This window comes from Oncorhynchus tshawytscha, linkage group LG03, assembly GCF_018296145.1.
Source record: "Oncorhynchus tshawytscha isolate Ot180627B linkage group LG03, Otsh_v2.0, whole genome shotgun sequence".
Lineage (NCBI taxonomy): Eukaryota > Metazoa > Chordata > Actinopteri > Salmoniformes > Salmonidae > Oncorhynchus > Oncorhynchus tshawytscha.
The window spans coordinates 73,384,201-73,399,697 of NC_056431.1; the positions used below are offsets into that span (position 1 = coordinate 73,384,201).

General features: G+C 43.1%; 1 protein-coding gene across 1 annotated transcript in view; it reads right to left on the reverse strand.

The window, feature by feature from the left end:
• The window catches only part of LOC112243164 (glucose-6-phosphate exchanger SLC37A1), a 29,702-nt gene extending 14,330 nt beyond the window's left edge, over window positions 1–15,372 (reverse strand). The window contains exons 1-12 of the mRNA XM_024411005.2: window positions 15,216–15,372; window positions 13,363–13,587; window positions 8,106–8,187; window positions 5,885–5,990; window positions 5,174–5,252; window positions 4,752–4,887; window positions 4,504–4,580; window positions 3,786–3,952; window positions 3,588–3,643; window positions 2,958–3,035; window positions 2,764–2,865; window positions 711–801 (exon numbers count right to left, since the gene is read on the reverse strand). Coding sequence (XP_024266773.1) covers window positions 711–801; window positions 2,764–2,865; window positions 2,958–3,035; window positions 3,588–3,643; window positions 3,786–3,952; window positions 4,504–4,580; window positions 4,752–4,887; window positions 5,174–5,252; window positions 5,885–5,990; window positions 8,106–8,187; window positions 13,363–13,418 — 1,030 coding nt within the window. The 5' untranslated portion in view covers window positions 13,419–13,587; window positions 15,216–15,372. The remainder of the gene's footprint in view (window positions 1–710; window positions 802–2,763; window positions 2,866–2,957; window positions 3,036–3,587; window positions 3,644–3,785; window positions 3,953–4,503; window positions 4,581–4,751; window positions 4,888–5,173; window positions 5,253–5,884; window positions 5,991–8,105; window positions 8,188–13,362; window positions 13,588–15,215) is intronic.
• Between the last annotated feature and the right edge of the window lie 125 nt (window positions 15,373–15,497).

Consider the following 15,497-nt stretch of genomic DNA (forward strand, 5'->3'; position numbering starts at 1 on the left):
CCTCATTTGGCCGCCTTTCGTTCCAGTACTCTGCTGCCTGTGACTGGAACGAATTGCAAAAATCGCTGAAGTTGGAGACTTTCATCTCCCTCACCAACTTCAAACATCAGCTATCTGAGCAGCTAACCGATCGCTGCTGCTGTACATAGTCTATTGGTAAATAGCCCACCCATTTTCACCTACCTCATCCCCATACTGTTTTTATTTATTTACTTGCTCTTTTGCACACCAATATCTCTACCTGTACATGACCATCTGATCATTTATCACTCCAGTGTTAATCTGCAAAATTGTAATTATTCGCCTACCTCCTCATGCCTTTTGCACACATTGTATATAGACTCCCCCCTTTGTTTTCTACTGTGTTATTGACTTGTTAATTGTTTATTCCATGTGTAACTCTGTGTTGTCTGCTCACACTGCTATGCTTTATCTTGGCCAGGTCGCAGTTGCAAATGAGAACTTGTTCTCAACTGGCCTACCTGGTTAAATAAAGGTGAAATAAAAAATAAAATAAAAAAGTATGAAAATCAAGTCATTTTTCTGTTAAGGTATCTTTACTTTGACTCAAGTATGACAATCAAGTCATTTTTCTGTTAAGGTATCTTTACTTTGACTCAAGTATGACAATCAAGTCATTTTTCTGCTAAGGTATCTTTACTTTGACTCAAGTATGACAATCAAGTCATTTTCCCACCACTGCTACATACCTGCTTTCGTGATGAAGAGCGGCAACCAGAAGAGGAAAGTGTAGCTGACCAGCTTGGCAAACAGCAAACACAGAGAGAACTCGATCACTCCCTGGATGGAGAAAGAGAGAGAAGCAGACTGTCAACAAATAAAAACTATATAGTTGTCTTGAATAGAAAGGTACTTGGTTTATGTTTAGGGCCAGCGTTTTCCCCAGTTGCTTATACAGTACCTATGCAATTCTTTTTGATCTATTTAAGAGCCGGCAGGGTTCCGCTGTCCCTTGTACTTGATTTGATCAATTAAGGTCATTGATTAGAACTCCCCTCACCTGGATGTGTAGGTCTTAAACTGGACTTGAATTGAAAGAAAATAACAAACACCAGCCGATACGAGCCCTCCAGGAAATGAGTTTAACACCCTGGGCTTTGGGGAACAGGGCCTGGGCGTTGGTGTGTGTGTGTCACACGGGGTTGGTGGCACCTTAAAAATGGGGAGGGCTCGTGGTAATGGCTGGAGAGGAAACAGTGGAATGGTATCCATTCGTTCCGTTCCAGACACTATTATGAGCCTTCCTCCCCTCAGTAGCCTTTTTGTTTAACTATCAAATCAAATGTATTTATATAGCCCTTCGTACATCAGCTGATATCTCAAAGTGCTGTACAGAAACCCAGCCTAAAACCCCAAACAGCAAGCAATGCAGGTGTAGAAGCACGGTGGCTAGGAAAAACTCCCTAAACCTAGGAAGAAACCTAGAGAGGAACCAGGCTGTGAGGGGTGGCCAGTCCTCTTCTGCCTGTGCCGGGTGGAGATTATAACAGAACATGGCCAAGATGTTCAAATGTTCATAAATGACCAGCATGGTCCAATAATAATAATAAGCCAGAACTATCCTTGTGGGTACCAGAAGTCTTCATAAGGATAGTAAAACAAGGACAATTCTGACATGTTGGGAAATTTTGCCGTTCTCTACAAGTAAAAATGCTATTTTAGACTTTAACATTATAGTTAGGCCTAGGTTTAGTGAATGAGGGGTTAGGAATGAGGGGTTAGGAATGAGGAGTAAGGAGTGAGGGGTTAGGGTTAGGAGTTAGGGTTAGTGCTAGGGTTAAGTTTAATGTAGGGGTTAGGAATGAGCTAGGTTAAGTTAGGGTTAATGGGTTAGGAGTTAGAGGGGGTTAGGAATGAGGGGTTAGGAATGAAGGAGTGAGGGGTTAGGAATGAGGAGTAGGGTTAGGAGTTAGGGTTAGTGCTAGGGTTATTTAATGTAGGGGTTAGGAATGAGGGGTTAGGAGTTTAGGAATGAGGGTTAGGGGTTAGAGTTAGGAGTTAGGGTTAGTGCTAGGGTTAGTTTAATGTAGGGGTTAGGAATGAGGGGTTAGGGTGAGGGGTTTGAGGAGTTAGGGGTTAGAGTTAGGAGTTAGGGTTAGTGCTAGGGTTAAGTTTAATGTAGGGGTTAGGAATGAGGGGTTAGGAGTAAGGGGTTAGGAATGAGGAGTGAGGAGTGAGGGGTTAGAGTTAGGAGTTAGGGTTAGTGCTAGGGTTAAGTTTAATGTAGGGGTTAGGAATGAGGGGTTAGGAGTGAGGGGTTAGGAATGAGGAGTAAGGAGTGAGGGGTTAGAGTTAGGAGTTAGGGTTAGTGCTAGGGTTAAGTTTAATGTAGGGGTTAGGAATGAGGGGTTAGGAGTGAGGGGTTAGGAATGAGGTGTAAGGAGTGAGGGGTTAGGGGTAGGGTTAGGAATTATGGTTAGTGCTAGATCCAAGGGTTAGGTGTAGTTTTAGGGTTAGGGGTTTAGGGTTAAGGTTAGGCGTAGTTTTAAGGTTAGGGGTTTAGGGTTAAGGTTAGGTTTAGGATTAGGTGTAGTTTTAGGTTTAGGGGTTTAGGGTTAAGGTTAGGTGTTTTAGGGTTAAGGGTTTAGGGTCAAGGTTAGGTGTAGTTTTAGGGTTAGGGGTTTAGGGTGAAGGAAAAAAGGATTTGGGATGGGAATCAATTATTTGGTCCCCACAAGGATAGCAATACATAAGTGTGTGTGTGTGTGTGATATGGGTGGTGTGAGAGCTCAGGTGACTGACCGGTATGCGTAATGCTCCCATGAAGCTGATGGCCGAGGGCTCCGATTCGCTCTTCACCACTACCACCTGCTGTACAGGGAGCAGCAGCTCTGTGTCCCAGTTCTGAGAGGGAGACCAAGGGTTAATAACACAGATCTAGATACAGACATTAACCAAAAAAACACAGACAAACTCAGATAAAAACAGACACACACCTGAGATTTGCCTCCTTGTTTGTACGAATGATAGAGCTGGTTATGTCCATTCAACCCTTTCCAGCTATTGGTCAGCTTCTACATTAGAAAACAAAACCAAGTACAACACCATTTACCATCATATTACAGAATCCACATGAAGCTACATTCAGTTTTCACCATCAAGATACAGTGTTCCAGCAGCCACCAATGTAAACATCTGTAACGCAGTTCAAAGTAGTGTGGGAGGATGAAAACATCACCTGTCAATCAAGAATAACCCTAAATAAAGCTTTTACAATGAATCCACCCACATTGTAAACAATTAATGTTTTGTTTCCCTTTTGGATGTGTGACACTCAGGTACTCTGCTGCTACCAGTGGGATAAAGTGGGAGACAGTTGTTATGGAAACGATGCTATTCAGGCAAATTCTGAAGACGTGGGCTATGCACAATGAAACCACTCATGGCTCACAAAACAAACAAACAATGTCCACAACACATTTCCAAAATGGCACTTACACTCGGCATAGGACAAAAACAAGGGGACTTTGTCTATCTGAGATTCATACCTTTGAAATGTCATCCCCATATTATGTCTATACTAAGAGATGCTTTGGGAGACCCAGAGAGACATGATAAGTACTCACAGTGTTGCTGGAAGCAGGGTTCTGTACATCATGGATGCTTTTCAAATCATTTGGATCTGCAGACAAAACCAGGTCAGATTAGATGTCAGCATGCAAACGTTTTACCATTACAAAAATCATGCACGGAAACTTCTCTGAGGTCAACGGGAAGAAAGTCCCATCCAATCTTCCTACAACCAGTCACAGAGCAGTACTCACGTTCGATGAGGAAGAGGAAGCAGACGACGCCCATAGCAGCGATGACGAGGCCGGGGACAATGAAGGACAGGCCCCAGTTGGAGGAGACCCAGTAACCTGCAATCAAAGAGCCCAGGATGTTGCCCACTGAGGTATGGGAGTTCCATATGCCCATGATCAGACCCCTCCTGTAGGGAATGCCAGTTAAAACAGGGTTAGGATAGTGTTCTGATCAGTTAAAACAGGGTTAGGATAGTGTTCTGATCAGTTCAAAACAGGGTTAGGATAGTGTTCTGATCAGTTCAAAACAGGGTTAGGATAGTGTTCTGAGGGGTTAGGATAGTGTTCTGAAAACAGGGTTAGGATAGTATTCAGTTCAAAACAGGGTTAGTTCAAAACAGGGTTAGGATAGTGTTCTGATCAGTTCAAAACAGGGTTAGGATAGTGTTCTGATCAGTTCAAAACAGGGTTAGGATAGTGTTCTGATCAGTTCAAAACAGGGTTAGGATAGTGTTCGGATCAGTTCAAAACAGGGTTAGGATAGTGTTCTGATCAGTTCAAAACAGGGTTAGGATAGTGTTCTGATCAGTTCAAAACAGGGTTAGGATAGTGTTCTGATCAGATCCCTCCTGTAGGGAACACCAAATAACATAGTTAAATTCCTATTGTAACTCCAACGTATCTGAACTATAGAGGAATCATCAGAATAATAACAACAACAACACATCTTGGGGCTTACCTTCCCTTCCCAAACCAGTTCCCGATGCACGTGACCACACTGGGCCAGCCAGTGGTCTGAACCAAGCCATTGGCCACCTGAGGCAGCGGAGAAACACACAGAGGAGTATGTTGTGTTAGACTTGGGAGCAACGAGAGCAGCTAGAAAAACATTCAGAATACAGAATAGTTGTTCTCTGATTTCTCCAACATTTGTGTGTGTGTGTGTGTGAGTGAGTGTATGGCATTCTATGTATGCATTTGATTCACCTGGACAAATATATAGAAGCTGAGGTTGTGGATGTTGTAGATGCGGCCCAGACCAAACAGACAGGTAAAGAGGCCACTCATCAGCATGCCGAACGTCAGGTACAGACGAATAGGCAGGCGCTCGCCGATGATGCCACTGCGGGACGCACAATGATGACACAATCATAAGAATAGACACAATCTCCTGCCAGGTTCAGGACTTAACATCACTAGGCCTCTTATCGAATACAAACTGTCACCAACTCAGATCTTCAGCATTGACACTCTTGCTCAAGTTAAAATAGCAGCTAGCAGTAAGATAATGGGGGATATTCCTAATCACCTGACCTGTCCAGGATCAACTCCAAGACTTTTCTAGCGAATAACACAGCCAGAGATTTCCCCCTGGTCAGGTTAAATGGACAGTCTAGTTGAGGCCTTACCTGAGGTACATTCCCACAGCGTAGGCACAGAGGAAGGAGTAGTCCATGGCTCCCAGAAGCTGCTTATAGTTGCTTTTATCTAGAAATTGTGAAAAAAAGTTTTTGCATAAGAATAACATCAATTCAACCAATGGCCACTTACAGTGGGGCAAAAAAGTATTTAGTCAGCCACCAATTGTGCAAGTTCTCCCACTTAAAAAGATGAGAGGCCTGTCATTTTCCTCATACAGTGGGGCAAAAAAGGACAGAGGAGCCTCTTAAAGAAGAAGTTACAGGTCTGTGAGAGTCAGAAATCTTGCTTGTTTGTAGGTGACCAAATACTTTATTTTCCACCATAATTTGCAAATAAATTCATTAAAAATCCTACAATGTGATTCTGGATTTCTTTTCTTCTCATTTTGTCTGTCATAGTTGAAGTGTACCTATAACGAAAATTACAGGCCTCTCATCTTTTTAAGTGGGAGAACTTGCACAATTGGTGGCTGACTAAATACTTTTTTGTCCCACTGTATCTGAAAACTGACCACTGGATTTGGTTATGGGGATCAACAAAAATGAGCGAATAGTAACAAGTGTAGGGAAGGTAGATCGGTGGAATAGGTGGGAGGGAATGGGAATTGGTGTACGAGGGATTGAGAAGAAGAGGGTCATCAGAGAAAGTGTGTCAGGCAGAGAAAGTGGGGGGAGAACGAGGGTTGAGTGGGGTCTCACCAAAAGGTTTCCAGCTGCAGTCCGTCTCTGTGTGGAGGCTGGGCAGCTGCCTACTACCAGCCGTGGAGAGCTCATGGAGAGCTGAGCAGTTCTTATGCAGCTCACTCTGTGGAGCAAGTATGATCTCCATGAGAAAACATATTCATTACCCTCATAGTGAGAAAAAAAAAAACCCATCCTGCTACAGCATACATGTAGCTTGTCATTCATCCCAATGTCAAGCAGTTTGCAGCTATGGTTCCAAAGTAAACAATGGTTGATGCGTTCTCTGGGAAATAATGAAGGATGTGGAGGGTGTGGTCCACAACGCGCTAGCAGAGAGGCATTATTCACCAGAAAACACATAGAGCCCCGAGTTGATTATCCCTTTTTATACCGAGGCTATAATTTAAACACATTTACCACTATGAACTGTGTTCATTTGCAGGTATAAGAAGTGTGTTCAACATCCACTGAGGTAGCTAGCAAGTTTACTTGATAGTGACAGTAGTTGCCTTGGTAACCTAACACACTTGCTCGTTTAGCAAACCAAACATCAGTCCTAGCTTTCTATTATGAAAATCGAATTCAACAATGCCAATCATGTTTGACCTCAAGCAGCTCAAACTGAACATCTAAGAATGAACTATAGCCATTGAATTTTCCCAAGTAAATATACCGTGCCTTATAGGGAAATAATGCACACTCTAGAATGCCCTTCAAGCCAATCAGAAAGGAGTATTCAACAATGCCATGTTATAATTAAGCAATTAGGCACCTCAGGGGTTTGTGGTATAGGGCTAATATACCACGGCGACCATGCTGACCAGACCGGACACGGTGCGTCGCCTTTCAAAATAATTTTAGAAATCCATGTTATTCAATTATTGCGCGCGCGCCAACTAGCGTCTGCGATGCCATGGGCTAAAATATAAGTCCTTTCTATTTCTGACGCAGATCGCGCCTCAAGTCCTGCCTCTCCCATCTCCTCATCGGTTTATAGAAGCACGTACCCACGTGCCATCTCCTCATTGGTTATACCCAGGTGGGTGATTGAAAGACTAACTGTTTTGCCGGTAGTCGTGGTAATACTATGAAAGTTTAGATGCCAATCACCATACAAGTTCAACGATGAAAAAGCCTGGAAGGAGGAGAGATGACTAGAAACGATTCGGTTGGCCGTTTTATGTGTGGATTAATTTGTCGGAGTAGAAGATCTTGTGCAGTTCAGGTAAAATAACAACTCAATGTTTATATCCCAGGACAAATTAGCTAGCAACAGCAAGCTAGCTAAATAGGACAAATTAGCTAGAAACAGCAAGCCAGCTAAATAGGACAAATTAGCTAGCAACAGCAAGCTAGCTAAATAGGACAAATTAGCTAGCAACAGCAAGCTACAAATGTTTAAACAGCAAGCTGCTTTTAGCTAGCAACAGCAAGCTAACCTGTCCCAAATTAATGTCATTGGTTCAGAGTTTGTTTTGATATTTTAACCTGCGTGTTGTGATCGCGTTTGGTGTAGGGGGACAAAATAAATGTATGCATGATAGCGCTTGCGGGCAGCCGGTTTGGGTTCCGTGTAAGGGCTGTTGTAACGCACAACGCATCACGGAGTGCCTGAAAACAGACATTTACCACAAAGCCCCGCGGTGCCTTATTGCTATTATAACCTGGTTACTGGCGTATCTTTTCCTATTCATACCAGTGGTATACGGTCTGATATACCACAGCTTTCATCCAATTAGCATTCAAATCAAATTGTATTTGTCATATGCCCCGAATACAACAGGTACAACAACCTTACCTGAAATTCTTACTTACAAGCCCTTTACCAACAATGTAGTTTTAAGAAACAATGAAAGAAAGAGTTAATTTTTTTGTCAATATTTTCTTATTAAGTAAGAAATCAAATAAAAAGTAACACAAGAATAAAATAACGAGGCTATATATAGGGGGTACCGGTACCGAGTCAATGTGCGTGGCTAAACCACATTGAGGTCATGCTGACCAGGTTATAGTAGCAGGCTAAACCACATTGAGGTCATGCTGACCAGGTTATAGTAGCAGGCTGAACCACATAGAGGTCATGCTGACCAGGTTACAATACCACCTGTGCTGATAACATGTATATATAGTGTGTGGAGACGAGTGTATAGTAAGTAAGTAAGTCTCTGTTTATGCAACATGCCAGTGTAATACAGTGAATTCCCTATAGGAATACATCAGTGTCTGTATGTGTTACCTTGACAATGCTGATGGGTTTTCTGGACAGGTGGAAGCTGGTGTACAGCAGGAAGGTGAGGCCAAAGGTGAAGGCTCTGTACCTACAGGGAGACAACACAGGGGGTATCAGTAAGGGACTGGAGGCTCTGTACCTACAGGGAGACAACACAGGGGGCATCAGTAAGGGACTGGAGGCTCTGTACCTACAGGGAGACAACACAGGGGGCATCAGTAAGGGACTGGAGGCTCTGTACCTACAGGAGACAACACAGGGGGCATCAGTAAGGGACTGGAGGTTCTGTACCTACAGGGAGACAACACAGGTGGCATCAGTAAGGGACTGGAGGCTCTGTACCTACAGGGAGACAACACAGGGGGCATCAGTAAGGGACTGGAGGGGAGGTAGTCAGTGGGTGGCATTCATCCACTGATTCAGGGTGAGATATACAGTGCATTTGGAAAGTATTCAGACCCCTTCCCTTTTTACACATTTTGTTACGTTAGCCTTTTTATAAAATTCGATCAAACATTTCTGGAGAGACCTGAAAATAGCTGTGCAGCGACACTCAATCCAACCTGACAAGGGTTAAGAAGACCTGCAGAGAGTAACGGGAGAAGCTCCCCAAATACAGGTTTGCCAAGGTTGTAGCATCATACCCAAGAAGACTCAAGGTTGTACTAGCTGCCAAAGGTGCTTCAACAAGTACAGAGTAAAGGGTCTGAATACTTCAGCAAATGTGATATTTCAGTTCTTTTTAAAAAAAAAAATCCATTTGGAATTTAAAAAAAAAAAAACTGTTTTTGCTTTGTCATTATGGGGTATTGTGTGTAGGTTGATGAGGGGGAAAAAACTATTTAAATAATTTCAGAATAAGGCTGTAATGTAACAAAAACGTGGAAAAGATCAAGGGGTCCAAATACTTTCCGAATGCCCTGTACACCCATCGCCTGTCAGCGTCATGAAAAGTTGTGCAGTTCTTCATCAGAAAGCTCTCTGTTGACCTATCCGTGCATCACAACTTCAAAATGCTGCTCATGCAGGTTAACCAACATGAAATCAGATGGTTATCGTCTACAACATCGCAGATATCAGAGGGTGATGACCTAGATGTCAACAAGGCAAGGTCAAATATCTCAAAACGAGTTAGATAAAACCAGAAGAATTGTATACATGTTGAACACACAGTAGCTACAGTTGAAGTCAGAAGTTTATATACACCTTAGCCAAGTACATTTAAACTCGGTTTTTCACAATTCCTGACATTTAATCCTAGTACAAATTCCCTGTCTTAGGATCACTTTATTTTAAGAATGTGAAATGTCAATAACAGTAGAGAGAATGATTTATTTCAGCTTTTATATCCCTCATCACATTTCCAGTGGGTCAGAAGTTTACATACTCTTAATTAGTATTTGGTAGAATTGCCTTCAAATTGTTTAACTTGGGTCAAACGTTTCAGGTAGCCTTCCACAAGCTTCCCACAAAAAGTTGGGTGAATTTTGGCCCATTCCTCCAAACAGAGCTGGTGTAACTGAGTCAGGTAAGTAGGCCTCCCTGCTCACACACACTTTTTCAGTTCTGTCCACAAATGTTCAATAGTATTGACGTCAGGGCTTTGTGATGGCCACTCCAATACCTTGACTTTGTTGACCGTAAGCCATTTTGCCACAACTTTGGAAGTATGCTTGGGGTCATTGTCCATTTGGAAGATCCATTTGCGACCAAGCTTTAACTTCCTGACTGATGTCCTGAGATGTTGCTTCAATATATCCACATAATTTTCCTGCCTCATGATTCCATCTATTTTGTGAAGTGCACCAGACTGCAGCAAAGCACCACCACAACATGATGCTGCCACCCCCATGCTTCACGGTTGGGATGGTGTTCTTCAGCTTGCAAGCCTCCCCCTTTCTCCTCCAAACATAACGATGGTCATTATGGCCAAACAGTTCTATTTTTGTTTCATCAGACCAGAGGACATTTCTCCAAAAAGTACGATCTTTGTCCCCATGTGCAGTTGCAAACTGTTGTCTGGCTTTTTTATGGCGGTTTTGGAGCAGTGGCTTCTTCCTTGCAGAACGGCTTTTCAGGTTATGTCGATATAGGACTCGTTTTACTGTGGATACAGATACTTTTGTACCGGTTTCCTCCAGCATCTTCACAAGGTCCTTTGCTGTTGTTCTGGGATTGATTTGCACTTTTCGCACCAAAGTACATTCATCTCTAAGAGACAGAACGCGTCTCCTTCCTGAGCGGTATGATGGCTACGTGGTCACATGGTGTTTATACTATTGTTTGTTCAGATGAACGTGGTAGCTTCAGGCGTTTGGAAACTGCTCCCAAGTATGAACCAGACTTTTGGATGTCTACAATCTTTTTCTGATGTCTGGCTGATTTCGTTTGATTTTCCATTGATGTCAAGCAAAGAGGCACTGACTTTGAAGGTAGACCTTGAAATACATGTACAGGTACACCTCCAATTGACTCAAATTATGTCAATTAGCCTATCAGAGGCTTCTAAAGCCATTACATACATTTCTGAAATTTTCCAAGCTGTTTAAAGGCACAGTCAACTTAGAGTATGTAAACTTCTGACCCATTGGAATTGTTATACAGTGAATTAGAAGTGAAATAATCGGTCTGTAAACAATTGTTGGAAAAAAATACTTGTGTCATGCACAAAGAAGATGTCCTAACAGACTTGCCAAAACGAAATTTCTGGAGTGGTTGAAAAACGAGTTAATGACTCCAATCTAAGTGTATGTAAACTTCCGACTTCAACTGTATAACCAGTCTGGCATGTTTTCATGGTCATTACTCACATCACCGGTGAGCATAATAAACCCAGCGAGAGCAGGTGAGTATAATAAAAACCATGAAGTCCTGTTTTTGTAGATTTCCCACTCATCAGTTATTTCCTGGTGGACTTGTGCAAAGGGCCAACAAGTTGAGTTCGACAGACCCTGACGTGTGTTCACCCCTGACCTAACCAAACACAGCCACCCTGACGTGGGTTCACCCCTGACCTAGCCAAACACAGCCATCCTGACGTGGGTTTCACCCCTGACCTAACCAAACACAGCCACCCCGACATGGGTTCACCCCTGACCTAGCCAAACACAGCCACCCTGACGTGGGTTCACCCCTGACCTAGCCAAACACAGCCACCCTGACGTGGGTCTTCCCCTGATCAAGCCTGAAACAGACACTTATGGCAGGTTAAGTCACACCACCATAAACCAGCCCTAGAGACCAGTTGCTAAGGGGAGGAAAGCAGTCAGAGGGAAGAATCCCTGATTGCCTATGTACACTCACAATAGCTGGGCAGCATGTGTGTGTTTATATCTGTGTGTGTGTGTGTGTGTGTCTAGTGGAAAGGGGGTTGTGTTCTCTCCCAAGGCAGGACAGAAATGAGACAGTTAGGACACTGGCAGTGTCTTCCCTGTCAGCAGTAATTTAGTGTAAAACACGTCAGTGGCTCTGTGACAACACAGAACACCACCACTGTCCCAGCTCCACCGCTCTGAGAACACCAGACAGAGAGTGGCTACAGCCACACAGGACAAAAGGTCTACAACCTTGACTTCAGCATGCCACTCACACGGAATAACTGTCAGTCGGAATGCAATGGAATGTGGGAGAGTTCAAAGAAATACTTCAAAGTGTAATACTCCTATGAAGATTCAGGTTAACAACTTGGTTCTCCACTCTTTTTCAGTTTGACCTTTGACTATAGTTCTACTGATAATAGAAGTAATCACGTGACTTGACAAGGAACAATTCTTGGCCCTAATAATGAATGGGATAAGCAACAGGTGTAGACTAACAGTGAAATGCTTACTTACAGGTCCTTCCCAACAATGCAGAGAGAAAGAAAATAGAGAAATAATAGAAAAGTAATAACATGCAATAATAAGTGAACAATGAGTAACGATCCACGGGGTACCAGTACTGAGACAATGTGCATATAACTAGGATGAAAGTGACTAGGCAACAGGATAGATAATAAACAGTAGCAGCAGTGTGTGATGAGTCAAAAGAGTTAGTGTAGAAAGGGTCAATGCAGATAGTCCAGGTAGCTATTTGGTTAACCATTTAACAGTCTTAAGGCTTGGGGATAGAAGCTGTTCAGTAATCATTAACCTGCCTGCAAGTATTCTGGGCCAACGTCACATAGATGGTGCGTACCTATCATTTACAGCTGTAAGCCCTATACACTACATGATCTATGGGATGTCTGTTGTTAGCACAGTGCTCTCTCTCTCTGTGGCACGGCCAATTCCCTGTCTCGCACACATAATTATATTGGACTAAATATAAAATTGATACGGGCAGCACAAACAGGCGCAAGACAAGGCACATACAGTACACTGACACTAGGGTCACACACACAGGTATAGTGTGGCTTGAGCCCTGATATAATAAGTAATCAACCATTTACAACTAAGTCCAAGTGTGAGCAAGATCCCGCAGAGGCAAAATCCCCATAAACAGAGTAGCACAAACCAACAGAATGATGGGCTGTGTATCCTTCACTCACTTTTCACCCTAAAGAATGTCAAGACAAGCACACAACCCAAGTGGACAGACAGGACTCTGTGGAATTATAAAACAGAAACACGAATATCTGGTTTGATTACAAGAGGGACATGAATAGTGGGCTTACTTGTCAGAGGAGGACAGCCTGCTTCTTGAACCAAATGTCACCAACCAAAAGCAAGTCATTAGCCCTGACCCACTCATATTGTTCTGACGACATTGCCATCTAGATTAATTAATTGATGAACTACTTATGACAGAGTGCATTTTGATCTGAAAGACAGAGACAAAAAGACAGACAGGCAGATAGACGTACAGACAAGACAGACACAGGCCAGAAGGTGGACAGACGGGCGGGATAGAAGGACAGACACAGGCCAGAAGGTGGACAGATGGGCGGGATAGAAGGACAGACACAGGCCAGAAGGTGGACAGATGGGCCGGATAGAAGGACAGACACAGGCCAGAAGGTGGACAGATGGGCCGGGATAGAAGGACAGACACAGGCCAGAAGGTGCACAGACGGGCGGGATAGAAGGACAGACACAGGCCAGAAGGTGGACAGACGGGCGGGATAGAAGGACAGACACAGGCCAGAAGGTGGACAGACGGGCGGGATAGAAGGACAAACACAGGCCAGAAGGTGGACAGATGGGCAGGATAGAAGGACAGACACAGGCCAGAAGGTGGACAGACGGGAGGGCAGAAGGACAGACACAGACAAAACAAAACTCACCACTGATCTCTGTTGAAGGATGCCAGGAAACGGATGCCAGGTGGCACGGGGGCCATGATTTGTCGATAACAGGCACTGGGCAGTCAGACAGGCAGGTCTCACAGCGATGATGATGATGATGATGACCAACACGCAGACCTACAGCTCCATTCTGTGAGCTTAATGCAAGGCCCAGGAAACATGACCAAGAGGCTGCAGGAACATCCCCTCAGAAGCTGTATTCTCCTGTACGGGGCAAAATAATTCAAGAGTTTTAAACACAGCAGGACATCTGAAGATGGCATCTCTCTCCGTTCCATTTCTATAGTGTACGTTCTCGAACGTATACTTTGTGCATGTATCTGTCCAGGGTCCTTCCACCTCAAAAATCACAAGAAAGAGGTTTGACACCAACCATCTCAGATTGTTTTTGTAGTTAGTAACCGATACAATGACCTTTTGTGAAACCTTATTTTGTTGAAATATAATTTGATCTCTGAGAAACAAATTCTGTTTGACAAGTCATATGAACCTGTGGCTTGGAGTATTGCTTCTCCATATTATGTAATCTATTCCCTGTGAATCTGGTGATGTCCTTTTTTCCCCCCTGTTCAGAGAAATGTGTCATTGAAGTCACTTGCATTATTTACCATTAAATAGTGTGAAAGTACCAGGTTTTGACCTGTTGTGTGGTCATTCTCACATTTCTAGCTAGTCCTCGACGAAAGCAATTCAGTTTTATCCTTCTTTATTGTTATTTTGTTGAAAATATTTTTTTCCCCCTCAGGAATGTCAATATGACCTGTTTCTAACTACAGAAACTAGTTCTGAATTATCTAAGAGGGTGTGTGTGATGGCTTGTTGAAATGACACGGAACAACTCTCCAGAAAGGCATAGTAGGATACAGTAAACTTTCCATAGCCACTCATCTCATTGGGGGTATCAGAGATATTGCTCACATTCATACAACTTCTGCTTAATGCTCTGGGGATCACATGTAGCATGAATACCAGTACCCTTCTATGCCAGAATCTTGGTCTGGGAACATGACGTTGCCAAGCACTGAACCACCAACTGTGTATATCGACAGCTTGGCTTGCTAAACTATGCATACTATTTAACTCTGTCATGAGCCTCTGCCACGACATTAGTCATTTACACTACTGATATGGTCACTGTCATCATTTTGTAAGTTTAATTGATTAATTCTACATACCAAAACTTTCAATAGTTTCCCATTCCCATGGGAGACAAGTAGTAAAATGTATTCACTCACTAAGGTAAATCGCTCTGTATAAGAGCGTCTGCTAAATGACTAAAACTTAAACACCATTTCCCCAAAAATATTTGGCCTATACAGTACAGCGGCCTACAGTTGGCTACAGTTTATAGCAAAACCTCATACGTGGAATCTTGGATGGCACATCAACTGGACCAGGCTTTTCATTCAAATTGAGATTGTTATACAGAGCCCAATACTGTTGTTTTACCATTTTCTTGGACTGTGGTAAAAACAGTGAAAACACATTTGACTTCCCAGTGTGGCAGACATCAAAGAGAGAGAAGCCTGCTGTAGGACATTTGCCAGTTTGCTTGATAGTCACATACATCAATGTTCCCAATCATTATGATCATCAGCATCATTGTAACCAAATCGATACTCCAGTCGAAAGATACAATGGTTTTAGATGAAGAATCCTCCTTACAATGTATCCGACAGCTCTTTGTTTAAACCATTGTGTTCAAATATCCATGGCTTCACTTTCTGCTCATCCTCGTGCCCTCGATACTAAGACAAAAACAGCGGTCTATCTGTGGAAAATCGCCGACCCTATCAATTCACACACATGGAGGGATAAATGATCAAACTTACCGTGGCTGAAATCGCGGAAAATTTCAAAAGAACCGTCTTGTTTCTCGTCCAACTCGGGCGGTATAGCTATCACTTCCTTGTTCTTTCACAGAGCTTCGTGGAACTGTCATTCACAGTCACACTGGTCGCCCAACCTCCACTTTGGTCTACAAATGACGTCAGAACAGTACATAGAAACTGGTGAGCGTTTGATGGTCCTACCTAATTATCAAAAAATGCCTTTGTAAATCAACAAGGAAATGAAATACAATAGTTATATGCTACTAAACAGGTTTCCATCCA